Here is an 18,695-nt window from a genome sequence, read left to right on the forward strand (position 1 = left end):
TATATTCAAAGTAAAGCTTTTCAAATAACCATATGAAACAAGCATGTGATCCAACAGTCTCTGAGTGAACGTGTTGTGGGCAGTAGTAGTTCTTACCTGTGGCAGGTGCAGTTGCAGGCCCTCTCTGGGTATGGGCTGTCTGGAAGGTGTCTGGTCCAGTTGCATGTTAAAGAGGGCAGAGAGAGCAGCCTGCGCCGCCCGGGCCTTGGCCAGCTTCTTATTGCGCCCTGAGCCTTGGAACGTCTGTGTGTCCACCACCACGGACATGGCAAAGTTCTTGGCATGGCTCTCTCCACTCTCTGACACAAATTCGTACTTCAGCCCGGGTCGTAGTTCGTTGAGGATCATGACAGGGTTCTTGGCAATAGCGGGGGAGACGAAGGCTGGGACGGAGGAGGTGGGTGGTAGGCCTAACGAGGACTGACTCAGGGCGGTAGTACCTGAGTTCGCTAGCAGGGGGTACTCTACTAGTCCCAGGGAGCTGAAGGAGCCATTGGTGCCGTTAGAGCCCAGGTAGAAGGACTCCTCCGTAGGGGCAGGGGTTTCAAACCCATTAAACAACATGTCCGGGAAGTCGGCCTGGTCAGAGGTAAAGTCTGTGTTGACCGTTAGCGTCCGACCCATTGCCATGTGTGCCTCGGAGGCGTTGGGGAACTGAACGAACGACCGCAGAGCCTTCTCAGCCGAGTTGAGCTTAGCCTTCTTCTTGGTGGGGCCGGAGCCCTCGAACAGCTGCCCATTGACCTCGACAGTCATGACGAACACGGGCGCGTGGACCGGACCGGTCTGAGACAGCAGCTTGTACTGCAGCCCAGGCTTGATCTCATTCAGCTGCATCAGGGCATTTTTGGGCAGAATGGGCCCGGGCATTTTCTTACGCTTCTTGGGCCTGTACTTGTTATTGTGATGCCCATTATTACCCTCTTCTAAGGGACGCTTCCTGCCCCCTCCACACCCTGCACTGCCCCCATTAGGGAGGTGAGCTGCCCCCTCACCCCCCAACCCCTCCTTGGAGGAGGAGCCCACGTTGTCCAGGTTGCGGTTTTCCTTAACGTCGGTGCTGCTGGAACCTGCAGTGCCCAGAAAGAGTAACTTACAACGCCTTCGTTGCAGGATCTTGTAAATGTAAAATTTATAGATTCCTTTATCTCTCTTTGTAACTGGACAAGTGATGTGTGTTCCTTTTGTATGTTAGATTTTCAAAGAGTTCTAAGTAGTCCTTATAGAAAACACTGTATCTTAAATACACAGTAATATTAGTATCACCGCTAACCTCCAATACAATCAAAGGGGGGGCTGAATAAAACTTGATGAAAGGACTGATTTCTGAGGAAAATCTTTCGATTTTATTTATTAATGTATTTTTCAGAATAGCACTACCAAAGACCTAGGTGTCTTTGGTAGTGTAAATGTAAGTGTAAATACAAAAGTAACCCCACCAAAATGACTAAACATTTCAGTGTTGTCATCTGGCTCCTGATTATCTATTCATCTGTGTTATTGAAGAACGGGCTCTCAAAACTTCAAGAAACATCCTGTGAGGGACTGCATGAGCAATTGAACTGTAAGGCTTGTATTTATCATGGTATCGATAAATGAGGTGTAGCTGTGGATGGGGGAACACATATCGCCACGTCCTGATTATAAAGCTGATGGAACTTGGTGTAAATTTTCATTTATAACATCCTCCAGCAAAAGCTCGATAGGTTACTCCTTTCGGCGCTCAGGGATAAAATACATCCTTGTACAAAATGCAGGAGGAGAGAAGAAGGTAGCGACAACGGGGCTTGGAAAGAAGAGGGACAGAATAAGGATATCGCCACCTCCCAAAATGGAGACAAACAAACAAGTGTTTTCTGGGATTTTCATGCACCACCGCAGTCCAAAACGTATTCAAATAATCATTTTATTTTCATTATAATTTAGCTCTGGACCAAGCTGTATATCATCATTTTATAAAACAAAGTGTACAGAGTATATAGCGGTAAAGCAAATAACAAGCATGCAAGAGAAAATAGAAACAGTGTAAAAAACACAATGCTGAGAGAGCCCAGCGCAACAGGAGTGGAGTTGTGATTACAACCCTGTTGGGAAAGAGAGAGATTATTGAACAACAGAGCGTTGTGATTGACCACGCCATGACAACACCGTCCGTCGCCAACCATGCTCAGTTCTGACCCACACACACACACACGCACGCACACACGCACGCACACCAGAAAGCCCTTGAGTAACCTTGGCAACGTATGCCCGTCGGCCTGCCAACAACCCTCCCTGTGTGCTGTGCAGCGAGGACGTCCCTGACCGACACAGTAATCCAAGTGAGCTCCCGTCTGGGTTGGGTTTGGTGTAACAGGGCAGCGGGAGGATTAGGGCTGTCCTAACACATAACATGTCCTAACATCATAACTGTCAAGTGTGTAATGGGATCTATGTGATGGTTCTGGGGCAAAGCACTGCCAGCCAAAGCACTGCGCTGAATGAATTCAACATCTGCTCCATACTGTGGGCATAGATACATACAGCCCCTCTCTCTCTCTCTCTCTCTCTGTACCTTACAACATGAGGCAGCCACATTGGGCTTGGAATTTTTTGTTGTTGTTGTTGCCAAACCCTGTATTTTGACTATAGAAAGAGAATCCTTTCCTCAATAACCCTCCCAGGCTTGTTGCAGGCAGTTTAAGACTGAACTATAACTGCTCCCAGAACCTAGAGGAGGTACTCTGTGGGATTTTAGAAGCTTTGAGAAGAGGAGCAGGGGGTCAAGCTTAGAATCCGTCTCTTAAAATGGTCTGAAATAACGCAGGAGATATCCCCTCATCTCCCCCTGAATGGGAGATTAAACTCTGATCCTACCCTCCTGAGCCAGGAAACACAGTCTGATGACACTTTCTCAAGGTCAGTCCGACACAAACAAATCAGGGAGAGGAGATGTAATACATTGTAGGCCTACAATTCTGGATTCCTTCCAATAATGTTGCGTTATTGCTAACAGTATTCAATCAATAACCAAGTAAATAGTTTTGCACTACTAGGGATATTATATTATTACTGTGTGTAAGCACTTCACAAGCATAACAGCAAGTGGAGGGACCAGTGTGGTGAAATGGGGGAGGGGGGGGGCGACTCACTCATGCTCTCTTCTTCATCTCCCTCCATGGTGAAGAACCTTGGCTGGTTACCAGGCTGCTTCACACCAGCTCGACCTGTAGGACAGACAGACAGACAGACAGACAGACAGACAGACAGACAGACAGACAGACAGACAGACAGACAGACAGACAGACAGACAGACAGACAGACAGACAGACAGACATCAGAAAGGAATCTTGAGATATCTTGCTATAGAGCGCATTCGGAAAGTATTCAGAACAATTTACTTTTTGTTCCACATTTTGTTACGTTCCAGACTTATTCTAAAATGGATTGAATTCATTTTTTCTCTCATCAATCTACACACAATACCCCATAATGACATAGCAAAAACAGGTTTTTCGATTTTTTTGCAAATGTATTACAAATAGAAACTGAAATATCACATTAACAGAAGTACTCAGACCCTTTACTCAGTACTTTGTTGAAGCAGCTTTGGCAGCGATTACAGCCGTGAGTCTTCTTGGTATGACGCTACAAGCTTGGCACACCTGTATTTGGGAGTTTCTCCCATTCGTCACTTCAGATCCACTCAAGCTATGTCAGCTCAATCCAATTGAGATGGTTTGGGATGAGTTGGACCACAGAGTGAAGAAAAAGCAGCCAACAAGTGCTCAGCATACTCCTTCAAGACTGTTGGAAAAGCATTCCTCATGAAGCTGGTTGAGAGAATGCCAAGAGTGTGCAAAGCTGTCATCAAGGCAAAGGGTGGCTACTTTGAAGAATCTCAAATCTCAAATATATTTGGACTCGTTTTTTAAAAACATTTTGTTTTTAATTTCATCTTTATTTAACCAGGTAGGCCAATTGAGAACAAGTTCTCATTTACAACTGCGACCTGGCCAAGATGAAGCAAAGCAGTGTTTAACACTTTTTTGGTTACTACATGATTCCATACGTGTTATTTCATAGTTTTGATGTCTTTGCTATTGTTCTACAATGTAGAAAACCCTGGAATGAGTTGGTGTGTCCAAACTTTTGACTGGTACTGTACATATTCAGTATCTGGACTAAACCTGTCCATGCCGACAGACCATATAGGTCTGGGCAGTCTTTTGTGACTTTAATATCTGTCCCATTATCCCTCGGTTTCAACTAGCTCTGCGATTCTCATAATGAAATCAAATCAACTAAATCACGTTCGGTGTGGGTGTAGACGTGGTTGTAATAAACAGAGCATTTTCTGTTTTCTTCCGAACAATTGTGGTTCTATCTTTTAAACCGTTTAAGCTGGAAAATATTACGCCCCCCCCCCCCATCACTGAAAGATAAGACTCTCAGAACAAGTATGTGTCTTCTGTTTCCCTCTACAAGCCGCACAGGACTCAGAATGGACAAGACCAGACACTAAATCAGAACGGTGCCTTCTATTCTACACAGAAGATCATACAAAAGGATGGCATGATGATCTTCTGAACTTTTCAATACCTTCCTGATGCATTTCAGTCACTTGGAACTATACTTCCTTCAGATTGAAATACTGTCAAAAGTGCTGTCAGACTGATTTGTAATAAAGTCAACATTAGTCGTTGATTACATAACTCGGTGGGGTCGCAAAACCGTTTTGATATGAAAATGGGGTCGTGGGTCAAAAAAGTTTGGGAACCCCTGAACTAGCACTTCTGGAAAATGCTGCGGTTCACACACTCTACAGTACAGTAGCCTACGTGGTTCATTTGAGGATACACAGGAAGTCGACAGAAATATAATACCTAAATTATATTTCCCCAGACAGTCATGGAAAAACGTCCATGTTAAACGTACAGTATCAGTGCTACAGTATATAAGATTGCAACACACTGATGGAACGGAGTATCGGATGTCTGAAAATAGCCTACTGAGCGTAAAGTTAAGTGTAACCAGCGCAAACGAGCACGGCAGTGACAGCAACTGTAGGAAGCAATGGGCCGAGCGATATACCCTTGCCATCGGGAAGAAACTACCGTTCATGGCGTTAATCTCAGATACTACATCAACCCACAAACAGACGGAGCGAAAAGCCAGGGAGAGAGGGAGCGGAAAGGAGAAAGAGTAAATCAATATAATAATTGTAAAACAGAAAAACCGCCTCAAGCTAATCTAACTCTGCTGTTCCATTTTACACGGGACATTTCTCCAGCCAATCAACCCTACAGTCACAGAGCACTAAGGAAGCTGTTGCATATATTCATTTGCCCTTCGGAAATCATATCATTAAATAGTGATTGAATCTACAGTTTATACATCAGTCAATACAAGCTGTATTGTATCGGGCATACTGTCGTTTTTCCAATACTCATCTCCACAATCTATCTTGACCAAAGCCAAGAAAATGTGGAAAGATAGTAGTCTGTTCTCTCTATTCCGCCCTGTGGGATTAAATAGGGTGTTAGATTTGTATTCTGCCCCCCCCCCCCCCAATGGTCTGTTGTGTGGCGATAACAACATAGCACTTCTGTAGAGGGAAGAGTAGTCAACAGAATGAGACGCAGTAACGTCATAGGAACACTGAGGGGAAAAACCAATTCCATTGGCGGGTTACAGAAACTCTAAGTGTTGTCCACACAGTTATTTTTCAGAAGAGAGGGGAGAGACCCTTGAAGGACTATGGTAAATAGGCCAAAAAGAAGCAGAGATTTCTAATGCACATTTTCAGAGTTTCAGAGAGTGGATATATCCAACGAGGACCACAGCAGCACCTACTGCTCAAACATACCATTTGAAAACGCTACTGGAGTAATCTAGACACACTTATTTATTTTGGGGGGGAAATAAATGACTGAGGGTTTCAAATAGAAACAATAATATTTGGATATAAATACTTCACACAGACTGGGACAGTGTAATTGGTGTCCTCTCTCTCAAAAGCAACCAAATGCAAAGTCCTCCTGCAGATGAGAGAAAATGGAGGGAATTGAATGGAGATGATCTGTTGATTGCTGCAGAAGCATTTCTTTGGTGCCGTTGCTTTGAAGCGGATGCATTTGATAAGCATTCCCACAGAAAAGCAGCCTGCTGAATCTATCCAATCAGGCCAGCCACTACAGACGGAGTGATTGAGGAATACAGACTCCATATCACTTCCGTAATGACACTTTCAAGAAGGAGAGGGTGCTGGGAGAGGGTGCTGACACCACTAGATGTAGAATACATAAAATGTCAAACTGAAAAGTTTTTGCTTTTTTACAACTTTTCTCATTCAATGACAATGAGAAAAGACAATAATATTTGGGAGCAAACGGCAAGTTTGTTGTTGTAGTCAACATGAAAGCAGAGTAGATAATAGAAACCATTCATTTAGACAGCGCTTCTGCAACTGCCACCTTATTGAGCCTAAGCTATTAAATGACATTGCTCACATTTCTTCCTATACCCCTTTTGCCTCCCCCTTCCTCCCCCTTCCTGACTGCCTGTCAGAGAGCCATCACCTCCCTTGCATCCCCCCGTCTTAAACTGTAGCTCTCACCGTGAGACAGCAGCGCTCGCCTTCCAGGACGATAAGGGAAGCGACGCTGCTGTTATTCACGTTAGGTTAATCCCCAAACTGTCACTCGACATGTCATCCACCAGGCAGGAAATGAAATAATTAATGAAGTACCAGATAATTATCATCGCTTCGTTCTGGGTTGAAACGAACGTTGACGGGGTGGTTTTTACTGTAACACTCTTAGCTAGGGATTAGGGACCTTGCTTTCCTGGCTGTGGGGGGCGGTGACTGAACGGTCACTTCCTGGAGAGTGGCCTTGTGGATAATAGCTGGCATTTCCATGACAGGGGTCAGAGGTCAAGGGACAGGAAGCGGTCATATTTGCATCACTGAAGATTAATGGAGGTCTGGGTTAAGTTACAGTCTTACTCATTACTTTGTCTAAATGTCATCTTTGTTTGGTTTGCTCTCACTTTCAAGTGGACAAATACTAAATTAAGTACCAGGTCTATGATGGTTCATATTGCCTTGGCCCTGCATGAAAAGATCAGTTTAGCTGAGTGATGAAGCATGTGTCGGCGCCAAAATGAGCTCTCACTGAACCAAGGTGTCTGTAGCTAGTGATATCCAACCTTGCTATAATGGCATCATCCATCCAGACCCCTTACAGCCACCCAGCTGCACTACGTCCTATTCCACTAACATGGTGCTGGAGGCAACAGCGTGGCTGTTGGCTCAACATGTGTCAGAGTCATAATGGCCAGGCTCAGGGAGCCAGATGGGTATTAAAGAAAGGGTAGTGGGCCGTAGCTGCCATAGCCTCCAGAACAGGTTTCATTAGGAATATAAACTCAGCAAAAAAAGAAACGTCCTCTCACTGTCATACAAATTTGTGTAAATATTTATATGAACATCTCAAGATTCAACAACTGAGACATAAACTGAACAAGTTCCACAGACATGTGATTAACTGAAATTCAATAATGTGTCCCTGAACAAGGGGGGGAGGGGGGTCAAAATCAAAAGTAACAGTCAGTATCTGGTGTGGCCACCAGCTGCATTAAGTACTGCAGTGCATCTCCTCCTCATGGACTGCACCAGATTTGCCAGTTCTTGCTGTGAGATGTTACCCCACTCTTCCACCAAGGCACCTGCAAGTTCCCGGACATTTCTGGGTGGAATGGCCCTAGCCCTCACCCTCTGATCCAACAGGTCCCAGACGTGCTCAATGGGATTGAGATATGGGATTGAGATCTGGATCTCTTCGCTGGACATGGCAGAACACTGGCATTCCTGTCTTGCAGGAAATCACGCACAGAACGAGCAGTATGGCTGGTGGCAATGTCATGCTGGGGGGTCATGTGCCTGCAGGAAGGGTACCACATGAGGGAGGAGGATGTCTTCCCTGTAATGCACAGCGTTGAGATTGCCTGTAATGACAACAAGCTCAGTCCGATGATGCTGTGACACACCGCCCCAGACCATGACGGACCCTCCACCTCCAAATTGATCCCGCTCCAGAGTACAGGACTCGGTGTAACGCTCATTCTTTCGACGATAAACGCAAATCCGACCATCACCCCTGGTGAGACAAAACCGTGACTCGTCAGTGAAGAGCGCTTTTTGCCAGTCCTGTCTGGTCCAGCAATGGTGGGTTTGTGCCCATAGGCTACGTTGTTGCCGGTGATGTCTGGTGAGGACCTGCCTTACAACAAGCCTACAAGCCCTCAGTCCAGCCTCTCTCAGCCTATTGCGGACAGTCTGAGCACTGATGGAGGGATTGTGCGTTCCTGGTGTAACTCGGGCAGTTGTTGTTGCCATCCTGTACCTGTCCTGCAGGTGTGATGTTCGGATGTACCGATCCTGTGCAGGTGTTGTTACACGTGGTCTACCACAGCGAGGACGATCAGCTGTCCGTCCTGTCTCCCTGTAGCGCTGTCTTAGGCGTCTCACAGTACGGACATTGCAATTTATTGCCCTGGCCAAATCTGCAGTCATCATGCCTCCTTGCAGCATGCCTAAGGCACGTTCACGCAGATGAGCAGGGACCCTGGGCATCTTTCTTTTGGTGTTTTTTAGAGTCAGTAGAAAGGTCTCTTTAGTGTCCTAAGTTTTCATAACTGTGACCTTAATTGCCTACTGTCTGTAAGCTGTTAGTGTCTTACCGACCGTTCCACAGGTTCATGTTCATTAATTGTTTATGGTTCATTGAAGCATGGGAAACAGTGTTCAAACCCTTTACAATGAAGATCTGTGAAGTTATTTGGATTTTTACGAATTATCTTTGAAAGACAGGGTCCTAAAAAAAGGGACGTTTCTTTTTTTGTCGAGTAGCTCTTTGTCAGCACCATGGACAGCGCTAGTGCTGCACAGCTCTCAGCACAGCAGGCCACTGAATTGGCCAGAACCATAGCAATAAACATTTGGTGTGGTAATGTGCCTATTGCTATATTTCCCCTAGGCCACATACATAGCTGTAGACTGCTAGGGGCCATAGCTGAGCTAATATTTCATGTAGGGGAACAACAACAACCAGAATCAGCAGGGTGGTCAATGCACATTCCAGGAAGGGAAATCAGCAGGATATGAATGCTGCTCTTAGTGCTAGGAGCTGGTGGACAGGGCTGAGAAAAGGGTATTTACCTCCTTTTCTTTGACACATATGGTATTGCACAGTGCTACATACAGAGTGCTTTTGTTAACCATATGCCTACTTTATTCTTTATGGCAGTCAGCTTTCCCAGGGGGGTTTCTAAGAGCCTGGTTTTAGACAGTCTTAGGAGGAGGACACACAAGAATTATACACACAACAGTGAATGGTGCACATCATAGTAAGTAAATCACATAAGTGAACCAAGTAGACCAAGAAAGCCTTGTGGTTAAGCTGCTTTGGTTGTACGAAGATCAGAGCTGGCTTTTGTGTTAACCAAACCAGCCTCTCTCTCTCTCTCTCTCTCAGCCTGAACGGTGTAATCTCGTCTCTCTGTGTGACAAGAAGTGGCCTCGTACCCCCGCCGCCACTCAACTCCTTCCTCCCTGAACATTAGCGCTGACAATGTTATCAGGCTGCCGAGCCCTGGCGCCGTCGCTGGAAATGCTGGCTGCTTGCTTTGTGTGTGCCGGATTGACAGAGACCGAGGCTTAGGTTGCCATTCGCTCACCAGATAATGAGCGACAGAAATTAGCCGGGGCGGAATGAGAAAACGTCAACAAAAGTAGTTATCTGTGAGTGAGTTTGTGTACACACGTTTGAAGAAAAGGGAAGTGGGGAGATAGACTTCAAGGATTTGGAGTGGCATTCTGCTCACTGTCAAAGCTCACAGATATCAACATTGGATTGCATCCACAGCCTGTTAGCCATTCATGTTAAAAGGTTTCACATTAAAAACACGATTGAAGTCTTCTCGTTAGAACTTTAGCTAGCGTGTGTTTACAAGGATCAACCCATTTGAGCTTGTTGTTATTCACAGTCGCTATCCCCAAGTCAACGTTGGGAATCTTAGGACTATGAATATCAACCCGCGATATTAGCAAATCAATGCACACTACTTCATCCTAAGGACCAACGTGTGAAAGCCATAAAGGATTGCCATTGGTGATCGAACATCAAAAAATGTGGTTCTACACTAATGTATCTATAGCAGCATATGCTGTCTGTGTGGTGTAAACATGCGTTTAATAGGAAACCCAGGAGAGTCTGGAGCTGTATGTCTGATACATAGATCTGTCTGAAGCCTGTCCTTCACGTCCTATGGAGAAACAGACAGTATCTCACACAGCCTGGACCACAGAGACCAACACCTAGTTACAATGTCCGCCTGTGTTGTTCACCTTCAAACGATACACTCCTGTCTCAGACATACAACGACATTCATGCACCACCGCGCACAGATACACAGGGCGGAACATATCTTACAAATCTTGTTATGTACTCATAGTATACTGTATAGTACACACAAGCAGGCTTGCACGTCAGCACACACACACATGCTGTGAAATGGCAGGACCGTTTTAAAGTTAATTAAAGTAGCATAAAACTAGACAACGTGAGCACCCTACATACCTTCTGTCATTGCTTTGTTGATGACACCTATGAAAATAAGAGAAAATGAGAATATTATTATTATTATGGAAATATAAAACATATATTCCATAAAATCTGAGGTATTGTCCCCTGATAAGATAGGATAAACCCATTCCACACTTTCTGGTGATGAAAAATAACAATTAGAATTTTTGGGAGGGAAAAATGTGGAAATATGAAATGTAATGTTATGATGTGCATTTACTGTGAAGTTCACCACAATATGTATTTAACCACCTGGTACCGTGCTCTCAATCAGCAGTCAACCATCATCAACCCTCGTCAAGAGCTGGTAATACCCTCAATAAACCACCGACTCAAATCCCATCAGCGAGGAAAACAATGCTGAACTCGTGATGATGACGGGAGACGCTGTGAGGGAGACACCAGCCAGAGGTGTCAGAGCTAACCAGACAACCCATGAGGAGACATTGATCAATGGAAGTTGGGGACAGTTCTGGTTCTAGAAGTGGAATAGTACTATAGCTGGAGGGGAATTCTGAAACCAACTGTCAGAGCCACCCCTCAGTGGTCTAACGCGGATGGATCGATCCACTGGGTTTGGGCGGACTTGGGAGAAATAAGGTGTTGGTGCCTTTCAGCACAAAAAGCTTCCTTGAACATTGGCGGCAGCAGCGGCGGCGTATGTTTCTCTCTCGCACCCTCCATTTTCTCGCCGTGAAATATCATTTTTAGACACGCTGGACAGGACCCTCGACCAGGCCCCGTCAAGCCACAGGCGTGACTTATCCATGTGCTGCGGAGAGGTGATGAGATGAGATGGTGGAAGGGAGACAGAGGCAAGTGCGAGCTGAAAGGAACGGACAGAGGGAGCAGACTCTGTTTTTTTAATATTTTATTTAACCTTTATTTAACTAGGCAAGTCAGTTAAAAACACATTCTTATTTACAATGACGGCCTACCCCGGCCAAATCCTAACGCGGACGAAGCTAGGCCAGTTGTGCGCCGTCCTAAAGGGTCTCCCAGTTACAACCGGTTGCATTACAGCCTGGAATCAAACCAGGGTCTGTAGTGACGCCTCTAGCACTGAGATGCAGTGCCTTAAACCGCTGCGACACTCAGGAGCTGTCTGTAGTTAGAGACAGTCCAAACATAAGATGTATCAAACTAGAAGACCAAACCTCCAACCAAATCATTAGAGTACCTACTGTACGTAGTACCTCATTGGTTATAAAATGAATCACAATAAATTACCAGATCGGGAGAGAACTGAGCAGTAGGCTAGTTTATAGCCTTTCCTTTTATTTTCTTCATCAGCAAATAGTGTACAAACTGAGGGAGCTAATTGAAGATTTAACAATGACATTCAAATCCCACAATTGTTGACCTTAAAATGCAATCTGTTAAATCATATTGGAACATAATATTGCCTTGAAAACCAAGGCCATTTGAAGAAATTTTATCAAACAAATTCAACCAAACCTTATTGGTTGACCTTTTTCAGTTTGTCAGTTACAAATGGTGTGGCTATTAGCCTGAAAGTTCCAATGGAAAAAAATCACTGAACTGTTGCAGTAGTCGATGGAAATGTGACATTTAGGGCGAAATCACATGAAAATCTCAAATGAAGAAAGTATACCTATCAAAACCTTGAAATGGGCTGAAACTGAATTGCAATAAATCAAAAAGCATTACAGTATATATCAATCTGTCTGATATTCAGTACCAGTCAAAAGTTAGGACACACCTACTCATTCAAGGGTTTTTCTTTATTTTTACTATTTTCTACATTGTAGAATAATAGTGAAGATGTCAAAACTATGAAATAACACATATGGAATCATGTAGTAAGCAAATTTTTTTTCAAGATTCTTCAAAGTAGCCAACCTTTGCCTTCATAACAGCTTTGCACACTCTTGGCATTCTCTCAACCAGCGTCATGAGGTAGTCACCTGGAATGCATTTTAGATTCCCCCCCCCCCCCCCCCAACGTTCTTAGTAAGGGTGTGTCCAGTCCATTTTATTGTAAATGCTAGCCCTGGGTAATATAGGTCAGTGCTGCCATTGCTGCACAGCTAATAAAATCTCCCCTGGTCTTCAAGGACATTATGTGGCTGCAGTCCCTTTACCATTTTCCCCAAAGGAACCAATGCAATCTTTATGATGGCGCAGTGGGCGACAGGGACGCTGTATATATTCTACACGCTAATCAGTGTCACTTAAACGGGCTAGGGTCGGGGATCAGCCCCCCCGTGGGTCTTCTCCAACGGTAGTGAAGTCTCCAGATCTATGCTGATGATATGCATACACAGTATTCGGTCATCTCTCTCTCTCTAACTCACGCATGCAGGCACAAACACACACTATTCTATCACCTCTCAGAGTCCCCTCTGCGGGGTTAGGCAGTGCAGAGAGGTCTGTCACTGACATACCTGGTTTACCCATGAGCATAAGGCTTATCTTTCTCAGCCTCTGTTCTGCAGGTATGATGGGGACAAAGGCAGAACACACAATCATTATCACAAGTGTATATTATTTGATCTTTCGGGGAATACCACGTCAGACTGGAATCCAATATTCCTGTTAAATTCTTCTAGCCGCCCCGAGTCCTGAAAACTTGCTGCAACCCACCCAAGCAGCCCCTCTTCCTTCCTATCCAGCTGGCTGACAGCCAGTCGGATCAAATCCATTTAACGCCATCACAGGTTGCCCTTTGGTCCCTGGCCTCCAGTGCTGAAAATTGCTACTGTGCAAATGCCCTTCATGTAACAGTCCAACTGTGTCACATGTAGTCAGCTACCTTCCTAGACTCAGGCAGGTGATTTTGTACTCTCTCCCATACCGTACATTGAGGAGGCATACCATTTTTTTCAGGTGCTCAGCAGGTAGGTATACGACAGATGAGAGATGCCAGGTTCCTAGCTCCGCCTAGCTCTGCTGCTCTCTTCCCATCCCCAGCCATTCTCTCCGCAACACTACCCCCGTAGCTCACAACAGATGACTATCGCTGTCTTCCCTCGCTGCTGCTGCCGTCAAGGCCGGGCCAGGTGCTCCTCTATCTCTGGGAGAGAAGGGAGGGAATGGAGAGTGGGGAAGGAAGGGGAGATGTTGAATTTCATACCTCACGGCTCCTGGATTAACCAGGTCTGGATGTAATGTTGACAGACAGGCCGACTAGCCAGGAGAGGGGTGAGGAGGGGGATGGGGAGGCAGAGGTGGCCCCTGTTTCAGAGGGCCAGCTGGATGTAACATTATAGTTAGTGGTGTAGTGGAGGGTATACGCAGGTATACCCATTTATTTTTCAGTGGGCATTGTGTGTGCTCACTTCTTAATCCCCATGATGCGTATCATAGTAGTGTAGTGGAGGTATATGCCGTATCAATTAACAAGGCCAATGGAGCAGATCAGAATGTTCAGCTTAAAATGTTGATAAACTATTATTTCTTCACATTTTCAGCGCAGAAATGTGCACACGGCAGTAGGCTAAGCACAAATGTTCCAAAATGCAATTTGCAGAAAACACATATTCTAAAATGCACACCGTACATGGAAGTGGTTTCATGGACAGAGATGGAAATATCAATTAGAAATGTAGAAAGAGGGGAGATCTAAAGATGCAACAACTATCATGGGTTGCTAATATGTCTAGGATAATGCCTGCTAGACAATGAAAGAAAGCGTAAAGAAAACGAATAGAACAGGAGAATGCAAATGAGGAAGACTTTATCAAATAATTGCTTCCCCATTTCTACGGTGGGATTTTGGCTATAGGCTACTTTCACGCAAGGTAAGACGTCTTTATAAAATAATATGAAGTAAAACGTCCAGGTTTCAAACAATTAAGGAACAGGAAAAACAGCGACGCTAATGATAGGCCTAACTGTCTTCTGGTAGATGAAAATGGTTTCCCAAAAACCTTCTCAATGAAATGTTAGCTACAAAGTAGACTATGCCTACCTGGCAGAATGATATCATGATTATTTGCATTAATCCAGTGGCCAAATGTTTTGCAAACTCTATCTCATGTGCAACAGTGTTTTCGCTAACCAAACAGTGCTAGGTGCCTGCGCACTTCAATTAAAGGGTAACTGCACAAAACAATCTACATTTCATAGACCTCAAAGGTGGTCTCCTGATGTGGTTTAAGCATTGTTGTGGACTTTGAACATCCGATTGTGTTGTTTTTCTACTAAAAAAGTGTGAAACCTGTGAATTTCTGACTCAGTTGACAGCCTCATTTATCTATTTCAATAGTAGGCCTACTATTAGCCTACTTGCACAGTACATCTTTGGTTGGCCTGACTGTTAGAGACCAATATGGGATTTATCAATTTAGGTCATTTAGTGTATGTCATCGTTTTTCACACAATTTTTCACACTTTCCTTCGCCGGGTGGGCCGATGGATTTTTTTGTGCGCAAAATTGGGCAATACCCACTTTTCCAGGCACCGCTACACCACTGTTTATAGTGGCGGTGGTACCAAAGCCAAAATACAACATATGTTCATTAAATCATATACCTAGAACAACCTAGAACTGAACGCAGCTATCTTAGGGTTCACTGGAGACCGGGAATATCTGGATACAGCAGAGCCACCATCAAGTATCACTATCAAGCCCACCTATCAGAGAAGAGGATACTGTTATGTCTGACAGAGGTTCATGACGTACGGCTCAGGCAGACTAGACAGACACATCCCTTAGCGTCATAGGGCAGCCAGGTACGTCTCACAGAGCAGCCGTGTATGCCTCACAGCGCAAATCCATCCGCTTACCTTGTCTGGAATTCACTTTCCTCCCCCAGTAGATTAAACTCACACTTCACCTCACCTCGCAGCACACCAGTTAGCATGAAGGTACAGTGAAAATTATGGTACGTATAACTTCCCAGTGCGCAGGGTGTAAACAGTGGAAAAGTCTTAGCAATACTTTTAAACTATTTACCTTGTTTTTACAATGGATTACAGCTAAATTAATGGATTTTATACTTGGGACAGAATGAGACAAAAGTAATTGCTGTGTTGCCTTTTGAGTGTTTCATGAAGACAGGGAATCTGCATTCAAATATTATGTGAGGGTTGGACTGAGTAAGCTTCAGAGTTATTTAGCCACTGAAATATTAGCAGCCATTGACAATCACGTCTAAACCCAACGAAGCGAGAATATTACAAAAATTAGTTCAGCAGGCAGCACAGCACAGCACATTACAGATAATGCTCTGAGAGACAACAATATCTTCAGTCCCAAATACACTTACTAAACGTTCCACTACAATAGATTTGATTTACTCATTCAGTCGCGGGAGGCTGTTTTATGCCAGAATATTAAACGTGTCTAATAATTAAAAGGTTCTGCTGAACTTCCCTTTAATTCATTCATATGATTAATCTGCCAAGGTGGCAGCTCATTGTTTAGCTCTTGACAGACTATTATAGCAACAATGTAATAATCCCTACTGGCATCCTTCCTCATAGTGCATCAACAGATTACGTAGCTCTGAGGAGTAGCTCTGAGGAGTAGCTCTGAGGAGTAGCTCTGAGGAGTAGCTCTGAGGAGTCAGACCAATCACTTCAAGAAATCATTGGAAGACCGGGGCAAACTAGATTCATCTTGTTTCTTATAAAGTTAGACATTGTCTATAGCGCTCGCCAGCTTGTAGCCCTGAGCAAGGTAGCTAACCCACTGTTCCCCGGGCGCCGAAGACGTGGATGTCGATTAAGGCAGCCCCCCCGCACCTCTCTGATTCAGAGGGGTTGGGTTAAATGCGGAAGACACATTTCAGTTGAAGGCATTCAGTTGTACAACTGACTAGGTATCCCTCTTTCTCTTTCCTAAAAAACAGAAATGTGGTTCGTTCAGCCATTCCTATGGGGAAAATGAATGGAGAAAGAATGGGGTTTTGGGAAAAACGCCAAAAACAAGGTCTGAGGGTTAACACAGGCTTAGGAGATCTTATACGTTTTGTTCTATGAGATAATATCTGCCAGTTAACACGACCTTTAGGAATTATGAAGCCTTCATGTTCTTCACTTTTTGTGAAAAAATTCACAAAAAGTGACGTTAGGCTGATGAAGATTATCTCATAGAACAAAACATATGCGATCTCCTCAGCCTGTGTTTACCTTATTTTCGGCATTTATCCAGAGAGACGCTATTGCTATTTCTCTCTATACCTTCCAGACTCTATATATGGGGGGGGGGACTGAAGAAACAAGTGCACATAGTCCATCCACTTCAGGAATATTATTAGATTTTTTGTTATTTGTATTTCTATAAATCAACATATCAGATCATTTTTTTTACTTAACCATCACATTCCTAATCTCCTTTCAGATTCCCCTTTGTCTAGTAGAACTTTTGGATTTCAAAGACCCTGTATGACGGGGACACGTTACAGTATGCAAAGAGACAAAACAGCCTATCACCATGCTGTATCCACGCTCCAGAGATTAAAGCCCAGGAGTGGAAGGAGGGTTTATGCTTCCCGCATGGACACCTCTCAGAATTGAAACTCCTATCTGCTCGCCTTGCAATAGACTACCGGTTCCCCCCATCCTTGCAGAAAGTTAATTTGAAAGTTAATATATCTGCCTATTGCCATCACCCAAAGCAACGGGCGCGGAACTGAGCCTGTATCCTGTCATAGAAAATGACAGAATACATCATGCGTACTGTATATAGTGTGTGAAGACTGAGTGGCACTGACAGTATGCTTCAGAGTTAAATGTATGATAACTATAGTGCTGTTTAAAGGGGGAAAACTCTTGGAAGATTTCATGTGATATAAACACAGTTCTTGATCCTTCGAACACAAATACCGACAACACAAATAGATGTTTCTGTGGAAAATAAAGTAATACCATTCTACTACAAATACAGGTTTGCCTCGAAAAACCTTTAACATGCATTTGAGGCACACAGCGATGTACATTTCTATGCATGAATTCTCATAATGTTGAAAACTGCCTGCATCATTCTCAGAGACAACATACGCAGTAATAACGCTCACAACTCTGTAAATACCAAATACACAAGCACACCAGAGCAATCCTTGCATTAGTCAATCAACCAATCCATCAATGTTACATACAGTGACACAAAAATCACAGACCTACAGATACACACACAAGCCCACACAAAGCACTCCCCTCCACACACACACAAAGCCTATCCCTCCGAGCTACCCTGGAGTGGAGTACCTTTGCGCTCGGAGCGTTTCTTGCGCCTCCTCTTGAACCTCCTCCGGATCAAGCAGTAATAGGCCCCCACGGTCCGCATGGCCTGGGAGCCATCCAGAAACAGAGCCATGCCTAACTGGGCTGTTCTGTTGCCCCTAGGCTCTCTTTAGCCTGGAGAGTCTAGGAGGCACTGAACTTCCCCTCCCTCTCTCACTCTGCTAAGTACTGTACAGGCACCAGGCGCAGACCCTCCCTCCTCCTGTCTGTCGTTCACACCCTCAGATGTCATGAGCTTTGCCAGCCGGTACTTTTATATGAATGATATAAAATGAACGAACGTCACTCCAGTGGTAGCCAATCTCGCCCTCTCCTTACGGACCCTCGTGATCTGAGGAGACACATGTCACAGTCACATACACACAAACGCGTGCGCGCACACACACACACACACACACACACACACACACACACACACACACACACACACTTTTCTGGCCCCATCCAATGACGATCACCTTCAGACGGCCAACAAATGTCATCTAAGAAATAGAAACATATCGATTCATACTGATTCAAAGGATCTATATTGTCCCATTGCTGTCATGGTGTCACAGTTACCCCTGCGTCACATTCAGGTATTCAGGGCAGGTGGAAACTCATTTCCACAGGCACACTCTATGGACACATAGCTGGCTCTCGGTGTACGTTTTCCCTGTGTCAGCAGCCCAAGACTCCATTCCACCCGTCCCCCATCCAGACCTCTCTAATCCTGGGGGTAATTATTGTCCTGACATGCACCAGTGGCTTCCTGGCTGGGGGACTTATCACTCCGTATTGTAGAAGCGCCACACCACTTAGTGTCCATGTCTACTGTCGTTCAGGCATCAGCTAAATCTGTCCGGGGTTATTATG

The 18,695-nt window shown here is 44.7% G+C and overlaps 1 protein-coding gene across 1 annotated transcript in view; it reads right to left on the reverse strand.

The window, feature by feature from the left end:
• The window catches only part of LOC115179806 (double-stranded RNA-specific editase 1), a 29,740-nt gene extending 11,795 nt beyond the window's left edge, over positions 1-17,945 (reverse strand). The window contains exons 1-3 of the mRNA XM_029741600.1: positions 17,805-17,945; positions 3,132-3,206; positions 97-1,070 (exon numbers count right to left, since the gene is read on the reverse strand). Of these exons, the coding sequence (XP_029597460.1) occupies positions 97-1,070; positions 3,132-3,206; positions 17,805-17,913 (1,158 nt within the window). The 5' untranslated portion in view covers positions 17,914-17,945. The remainder of the gene's footprint in view (positions 1-96; positions 1,071-3,131; positions 3,207-17,804) is intronic.
• Positions 17,946-18,695: the final 750 nt, after the last annotated feature.

The sequence above is a fragment of the Salmo trutta genome, chromosome 39 (genome assembly GCF_901001165.1).
Source record: "Salmo trutta chromosome 39, fSalTru1.1, whole genome shotgun sequence".
NCBI classification, from domain to species: Eukaryota; Metazoa; Chordata; class Actinopteri; order Salmoniformes; family Salmonidae; genus Salmo; species Salmo trutta.